The sequence below is a fragment of the Mustela nigripes genome, chromosome 1 (genome assembly GCF_022355385.1).
Source record: "Mustela nigripes isolate SB6536 chromosome 1, MUSNIG.SB6536, whole genome shotgun sequence".
Taxonomy (NCBI): domain Eukaryota; kingdom Metazoa; phylum Chordata; class Mammalia; order Carnivora; family Mustelidae; genus Mustela; species Mustela nigripes.
This window is the reverse complement of record NC_081557.1, coordinates 1,169,617-1,178,000: the sequence shown is the minus strand read 5'-3', so window position 1 is coordinate 1,178,000 and position 8,384 is coordinate 1,169,617. Positions and strand designations below refer to the sequence as shown.

The 8,384-nt window shown below is 54.5% G+C and overlaps 1 protein-coding gene across 1 annotated transcript in view; it reads right to left on the bottom strand.

The window, feature by feature from the left end:
- Positions 1-2,541: 2,541 nt before the first annotated feature.
- LOC132008310 (uncharacterized) overlaps positions 2,542-8,384 on the bottom strand; it is a 31,932-nt gene continuing 26,089 nt past the window's right edge. The window contains 3 exon segments of the mRNA XM_059386851.1: positions 2,542-2,883; positions 6,019-6,059; positions 8,187-8,338. Of these exon segments, the coding sequence (XP_059242834.1) occupies positions 2,542-2,883; positions 6,019-6,059; positions 8,187-8,338 (535 nt within the window).

Genomic DNA, 8,384 nt, shown 5'->3' with positions numbered 1-8,384 from the left:
CTCTGTCAGTCCTGAGTCTGAAAGGCTCGGGGGCTTCTCTTAGTTCTTCCTTATCCTAGTTTTCCCTTCTTTTTTCCAATTTTTTATAGTAAAATACATATAACATAGAATTTACCACCTTAAGCATTTGTAAAAGATTTGATTTGTTTTTTTGAGAGAAAGCGTGAGTGGGAGAGAAGCAGGGGGAGCAGCAGAGGGAGAGAGAGAAGCAGGTCCCCACTGAGCAGGGACCCCGACGCTGGCTCGATCCCAGGACCCCGGGATCATGACCTGAGCTGAAGGCAGACGCTTCACCCCCTGAGCCGCCCAGGCGCCCCCCATCGTAACCAGTTTTAAGTGCACGTTCAGTGACATTCACGCTGCACTCACCCGTCTCTACTGTCCATCTCCTCAACTCTTCATTTTGCAAAACTGAGACTCTGTCCCCCTGAGACACCGAGCCCATCCCTCCCCCGGCCCCGGCGCCCTCCGGCCACTGTCCGTCCCCGTGAATGTGTCTGCTCAATAGATCTCGTAGGAGTCACACAGCCAGGTTGTGTCCTCTGTGTCTGGCCCACTTTCACTCAGCGTCATGTACTCACATTTCCTCCACGTTGTAGTAGGCGTCAGGATTCCCTTCCTTGGCGCGGCTGAGTGACGGTCCCGTGAGGGCTGGACCACACTCGGCTCACCCTGTCTCCCGAGGACGGACCACGGGGTTGTGTCCGACCCTTTGTGGCTGGGAACGTGGCTCTTCGAGACCCGGCTTTCAGTCCTCCCAGGGACATGGCCGGAAGCGGGGCCGCCGGGGCCTACGGTGATTCCGTCTGTAACTTTCTGAGCAGCCACCACGCTGTTCCATGGAGGCTGCCCCGGTGGACATCCCCGCCGACCCCGCACGGCGTCCCCATGTCCCCACCGCCTCGCTCACACGTGCCACTTTGTGTTTCTTGAAGAGCAGGTGTCCCACGGCGTGTGAGGTGCCCGGGTTTTCCCCCTTAAGGAACCAGAGAGGCTCCGGGGCCTCCTGCTCGGCTCCCAGCATTTTCTGGCCGCCCTGGACACAGTGAAACCCCAGTCCCCTCGTAAGGGATGCCTCTTGGGTGTTGTTCCTGCCCCTCCTTCCAAGCACTCGAAGATCCAGGAGAAGAGTGGGCAGGCGGTCGAAGCTCTGAATCGGGGGCTGCAGGGGACCCTTGTCTGTCCCCCGGCCCACAGAAACTTCTTAAGAATTTCTTAGCGGCTCTGCTCATCCCTCTGGCCTCTGTCTGGGGCACTTTGGCCACTGAACCCCCGACAGGCACAAGAGCTGCCCTGGGGCTCTTCTCCCCTGGAGTTTAGTGAGTTTTTATTTTCTTGTGTCCCCGCCTCTTTGGCGGGTTCCCCACAACATCTCTGCTCTTGTAGTTTGAGTCATTTTAGTTGATGAGAGTGACGGTCTTTCATGCCGTCCTCCATGAGAATGAGTGTCACCTCCAGCCTCTCTTGGGGGAAATGATATCACAGAGAAAGAATACGGACATCCGAAAAAAGACAACTATTGAAAACACAGCATTTGCTACCAAAGAAGAGAAAAAAGCAACTGACCCCCACCCCCACCCCGGAGACGTGTAGCGCAGATGAGGCACGGTCCCTGCTGGTCGCCGTCGGGCTGGAGTCGTTGGCGACCGTGCCTGACTGACCGCCTGACCGGCCCAGGACTGATTTCTTTAAAGAGGAATTGATTCTTAAAGGTCAGTGTATGGATGGAGCCCCGAGGCGAGACACGGAACGGGAAGGAGTATCCAGACAAAGCAGTCTTCACCTCATTCATAAGAACACAAGCGACCCAGCGGAGAACGGACGAAATATTGACACAGACACGGCCCCGGAGAGGACGTGTGCATGGATAACGCCCCGGGAAGGAGGCCGGACCGCGCTGGCCTTTTTGGAATTGAAAACGGAAGCAAGACACCGTCTCGCACCCAGCAGCGCGGCCGTGGTCCGGGAGACGGGCAGGAGCAGGTGCGGGCAGCTCGCGGAGACAGGCCGGGCCGCACGCCGCTGGCCGGAGTGTCCGTGGGGCAGCCGACGTGGACGACGAGTTTTATGAATTCTCGAAGAGTCAAACATGCATTTACCGTGAGACTCACGCGTTCCAGAGCGAGGAACCTTCCCAGAAGGAAACACACAACCACACCAGGGTCTGCGCACGAGCGTTCACTAACCAAAGAGCCCAAGAGCAGGAGCGACGCAACCGTCGCCTGTCGCCCGTGGGGGAACAGGTTGTCCCGTCCCCACACAGCAGCAAGCCCCGCGGGCCGTGGGGAGCGCGGCAGCAGGCCGGCACCGCAGACCCCCGGTTCGGCAAAGGAAGCTGGACGCAGTGAGCACCTAACGTCCTGCTTCCGGAAATCGCCCCCGGGGGGCGGCTGCCCAGACCCGGGGGGTCTCTCACTGTCCCGGGCCGGCGGCGGGAAGAGGAGCCAAGCACAGGAGCGTCCGGGATCTCACGGCGGGGAGGAGACGGTCCCCAGACTGAACCGTGGGGACACTTCGCCACCTTCGCCCATATAATCAATGTCACTGATTTGTGCACGACGTTGTTCCGGAATGCCGGCACTGAGTGTGCCGCGACGTGGGCAGCTGGAAGCAGAGGGAGCCGGTGCCGTCGCCGCTGCCTGCCTGGAGGCGCGTCCGGCCGCAGCTGCGGAAAGGGGTCGGCGCCGAGCTGTGGAGGCAGAACCGGTGCTGCGAGAGGTTAGGACAGCTGGGAGGCGTGGGGACGCAGCCCGCGGAAGCTCGGAGACCTTCCGAGACGAAGAAGACGCTCGCGGGAGAGAAGTGCCTGGGATTCCGCGGACGCGAGACGCTGCAGAAGCGATGTCTCCCTGCGCGCTCCCGGGACAGCAGGGGTGGCGGGCACTGCCCGGAGGGGACACAAGGGAGCTTGCCCCCTACAGAGAGAGCGACCCCTCCCTGCCTCACAGACTAACCTTTAAGGGCAAAGGCCATGTGGTTGGGCCTGGTCACTCACAGGCGGCCAATGAGACTGTAACACAGAGAAAGCTGCACAGTCATGCTAGGTCACACACGGGGGCCAATTGAACTACAATTTACCCTAGTAGACATTTGCACTGGCTTATCACCTTGGTCCGTACTGGCACCAAAAAGGAGGGACCCACACTCCTTGGTAGCTAGGGAGACAGTATGCGCCCCCGTGACTGGATACCTCCACCTGGCCTGACACACCCTTGTGTTTGGGCTTTGTTACCTGGGACTGGTTTCCCGGGCTTGCTTTTAAGTAAGTCCCTGATGGGGGGCAAGGTCAGTTTTCGTTTTACTGCATAAACTACAAAATCACTGTTTAACTCAAGATGGAATCCCTCTGGCTAAATAGGCCCTTATAGGAAGAGTGAACGGAAAAAGTCCTCTCGTCGGCGTAGAGGGAGATCCCGCCGAGCCGAGGTGGGATTCAGCATCTGTGTTTGTCGGAGTGGTGGACACGGCTCCTTCCGCAGGAGACGACCGTCCTCAGAAGGGATCCAGCATGTGATCTCTGTGCCCACCCAGGCCCCAGAGCACGAGTCAAGTCCACAGAGAGGCAAGTGAGGCGAAAGCAACCTGTGCTCCCAACGTGTTCCGTAGGACGAAAGGCGAAGCGGAGCGCATCTGGGGCCGGAGACAGTGTGGCTCAGCGCAGGGGCACGAGCTCTCTGTCTTTGGGCTCCGGGTCCCGGATGCCACAGCTTTGGTTCAGCCCAGGGACGAACACAAGGGGAGCTCCTCAACCTGATACAGGGCAGCGACCGGACCCACCGCTGACACCACACTTCATGGACTTGCATACTGAAAACTGCGAAACACCATTGAGAGACATCGAAGACCAAGGTAAGCAGAAAGGCACCCGCATCCACATACCGGGAGATGTAACATTGTTGAAACGACAATCTTCCTCAAACAGATTGGCGGACCGAACGCAACCCCTACCAAAATCCCAGTTGCTTTTTGCAGAAACTGACAATCTGATCCTACAACTGATGAAAATTCAAGGAATTTCAGATAATCAAAACAGTCCTGGAAAAAAAAAAGGTGGGGAGGTCATCGCTCCCAGTTTCGAAGTGTGCTTCAGGGTGGCGCTAGCTGGGGTGCTGCGTTGCTGCCCTGAGGACAGACGCACGGACCAGTGCAATGGAACTGAGAGTGCAGAGATGGTGAGTTACGTCCCACAGATCGTCCACAAACGTCCCAGAACACTCCGTGGAGCCTCTTGTTCACAGATGGCACTGACACGACGAGACACCCACCGTCACGGGGAGGAAGTTGGATCTTCACCTCCCATCCTATATAAAAGCAGCAACAACCACAACAAACCCTCTACCTGGATCAAGTACTTAATCATAAAAGTTGAAACTATACACCACAGGGGCCCCTGGGGGCTCCGTCACTTAAGCCTCTGCCTTTAGCTCAGGTCATGATCTCTGGGTCCTGGAATTGAGCCCCGAGTCAGGCTCCCTGCTCAGTGGGGAGCTTGCTTCTCTCTCTCCCTCCCTCTGCTCATGCTTTCTCTCTCTCTCTCTCTCTCTCAAATAAATAAATAAATAAAATTTTTAAAAACTATAAACCACAAGACTCTCAGAAGAAAACATAAGCTAGGTCCTTGCGACCTTAGATCAGGCAATGGCTCTGAGATGTGACATCAAAAGCACAAGAAAAAAAAAATCAGATAAATTTGACTCCATCAAAATTTAAAATCTTGTGATTCAAAGAACACTGTCAAAAAAATGAAAAGACAGCCTACAGAGGGGAGAAAATATTTGCAAATCACACATTTCTCAACTGGCTTATATTTAGAATACACAAAACTCTTACTACTCTAAAAAACTGTTTTTAAGACAAATAATCCAATTAAAAATTTAGTAAAGGTTTTGAATAGGCATTTTTCCAGGAAGACACACAAATAGATAATAAGCCAATAAAAAATGCTGAACATTATTAGGAAGCAGGATGTGCCGGTCAGAACCCAGGGAGGTCCCACTCACACTGCCTTGGACGGCAATGATCAAAAAGTCAGAAATAACGAATGTTGGTGAGGGTGCGGAGAAACTGGAACTCTTGCGGCAGCTCCGCAAATGTTACACAGAGTTACCATAGGACTCAGAAGTTCCACTGCTAGACATCCCCAAGAGATCTGAAAACCGAAGTCACGCAAAAACTCGCGCAGTAATGTTCATAGCGGCACGGCTCCCACCTGCCACAAAGCGGAAATGCCCACATGCCTACCAACGGAGGCGTGGATCAACAGAATGGGGTATAGCCCACGACGGAATGTTACTTAGCCCTAAAGAGCTACAAAGTTCTGATCCATGCTATGACATAAACTCAAAGAAACTACGCCGAGGGAAAGAAGACAGACACAAAAGGCCACATATAACCCCATTTATGTGAAATGTCCAAAGTAGGTGAATCCACAAAGCCAGGAAGAAGGTTAGCATTCTGGGGGGACTGGGTGGGAATGGAGGAGTGGAGGCTACCTGCTAACATTCGGGGTTTCTTTGGGGGTGATGAAAATGTCTGGAAGGAGATGGGAGTAGTAGCTGTATTACTTTGTGAATCTACTAAAAACCACTGAATCGTATACACTAAATGGTTATTTTGTCATATATGAATTATATCTCAATTTTAAAATCCATGTCCTATGACTTTGTTTTGGAATAACCCGTATAGTAAACATACCAAATCACCCCGCGGTTTCCATGGAAGGTGTGTAGTTAAGTCACTGACTTCAGACTTTGAAGGTAAAAATTGTAAGTAACCGTAAGTAAATTTAAAGGCAGTACTGACATATTTAGAATAAGTTGGTGTTTACTATATTCAAAGGCTATATTTATCTGGCCCATATACATTACACAGTAAAAGAGTCTTCGATTTTTAGGGGATTTTAAAGTGTCTTACAGAGGGAAACCCCTTCAGTCGGGCATGTAGGGAGTTTGGAAGGAGTCACTTTCAACCTCACAAGAAAACGTTGACCTGAAAACCAACACCCTGCAACAGACCCACCGGAGAACAGAGGTCCCTGGGCACACGGCTGCCACTAGTACCTGGAGAGACAGGGAATCACGACTTATGGAAGCAGAGACTCTGTGGGAACCAGTGCCACAGTGCTGACGTGTCCGAGAGTTATGAACTCCACGTGGACACAACCAAGATTCCCTCGTGCTTTTGGCCAGAGAGGATTGGAGTAGACACTTTGAAACATGCCAGAGAACTCTGTTCTCCATGCGGTCTGCCCTCAGGATAAATCATTTTACCAAGCCTAACCTTGCTGGGGTTTTCTCAGAGCCCAAGGGACCTGGAGGGAGGGAAGGGCCCAGCTCCAGCCCCAGCCCTCACAACCAGCTGGCTGGGAGGAGGAGCAACTCAGACACATGTGTAAAGGTCACGGGCCTGCTCACTAAGAGACTCAGGACACTTCCCCCACACACACCTTATTAACACAGCCCTACGGGCCTGTTTACCACAATTCCATCCACCTGGTACATCACGTCTGGCTCTCAACACATAGTTACAAGGCAGACTAGAAGGCAAACAGCGTAGCGGGAAGACACAGAGCAAGCGCCCGAGTTGGACGCAGACATGGCCGGGATTTTGAAATGAACAGAAAAGGAGGCTGGTCGTGCTGCAAGGAGACAGGCAAGAGCAAGCGGGCAGACGTGAGCTCCAGGAGGAAATCCTGAGAAAGAATCAGAGAAAAGCTGAGATCAAGTATCCCGAGACAGAAATGAAAATCCTTGATGGGCTCCTCAGTAGACCAGACACAATGCGGAAAGATTCCATGAACCCAGAGGCAGGTCAGTGGAAACCTCCCAAACTGGGGGCCCCTGGAGGGCTCGGTCTGTGAAGCGTCTGCCTTCGGCTCAGGTCATGATCCGGGTCCTGGGCGCGAGCCTCCTGTCGGGCTCCCTGCTCAGCGGGGCGCCTGCGTCCCCCTCGCTCTCCCTCTGCCCTTCCCACCGTGCTCAACGGCTCGCTCGCTCACACTCTGCTCTCCCTTCCAAATAAATAAATAAAAATCTTTAAGAAAGAGAGAAAGAAAGAAAAGGAGAGAGAGAGAAAGTTCCCAAACTGAAAGAGAAGAAAAACGTCTGGGGACACGGAACAGAACATCCAAGAGCTGTGGAATTTCAAGACCTCGAGCAATCAAAACGCGCTCGCACGCGTTCCCCCTGGAGCAGGACGGCGGGGAGGCCGGACGGAGCCGCCAGACGCCACCCCTGGGAAGAGAGTCGCCCTAGACACACAGGTCGCTTTTGCCACCACAGGCTTCCCCACTATTTTCACTACGAACCCACTAGCAAAATGTTTGTTTCCAAACCCCATGACCTTGTGCTCTGCTGGTGGAAAGGTCTTAGATCCAGAGGGAGAAATGCTCCCCCCTGGGACACACAGCCCTTCCCCTGGACTGAAGCTTCAGGTGGCCAGTCTGCCACTTTGGGCCCCTCATGCCTCGGAGTCAACAGGCAGCCGGGAGGCTTTGTACTGACTGCAGTGACCGATCCTGATTCCCAGGAAAACTCCGGCCGCTGCCCACACTGGGAGTACGGGAGAGGAGACCGCGCCCAGCAACGGAACTCAGAGGACAACTATGTTAGCGCAGCTCCAGAAGGGCTGCAAATGACCCAGGCTCTGCACCAGGTCCCAGCCAGAACCCCGGGTGCCACCTGCTCCGAATCCCCACAGGCCCCTGCTGTCCCCCAGATGAGCAGGAGGGACACAGCCCTGCTCCCCACCGCCACGGTGGTTTCTGGCTTCCCCCGCTGCCCACACCCTGAGCCCACCCCTCCCACCTCTCACGTGCTGTTTAGGATTCTGTCAAGACTGTTTAGGCTCCACACAGAGTCAAGAGCTGTGTCGGGATGATGACCAATAGGGCCCTGAGGCTCTGCTTCTGTCTCCCGACAAAACCCGAGACAGGAGCCTTGTCAGGGGATGGAAGCCATGTGCTGGGGATGTGCGGAACACAACAGGGGTGCTCGGGAATACCAGAACGTGTGCATTATTAAATTCTAAAAAATACTTGGAATTTTTCTGCTGGAAAGTGGCACAAACAGGAACCAGGAAGTGACTGTGTGTCCAGCACCTCACCTGACCCTGAGCAGGTGTATAAAGGGCCCCAGCCCAGAAGTCTCCACACCTGAGCACCTGTCCTCTGCACCTGCTCCTCTGACCTGATCCACCCTCAACCCACCAGAACCATGAGCTGCTGTGGCTGTTCCGGGGGCTGTGGCTCCGGCTGTGGGGGCTGTGGCTCCGGCTGTGGGGGCTGTGGCTCCGGCTGTGGGGGCTGTGGCTCCAGCTGTGGGGGCTGTGGCTCCAGCTGCTGTGTGCCCGTGTGCTGCTGCAAGCCCGTGTGCTGCTGTGTGCCA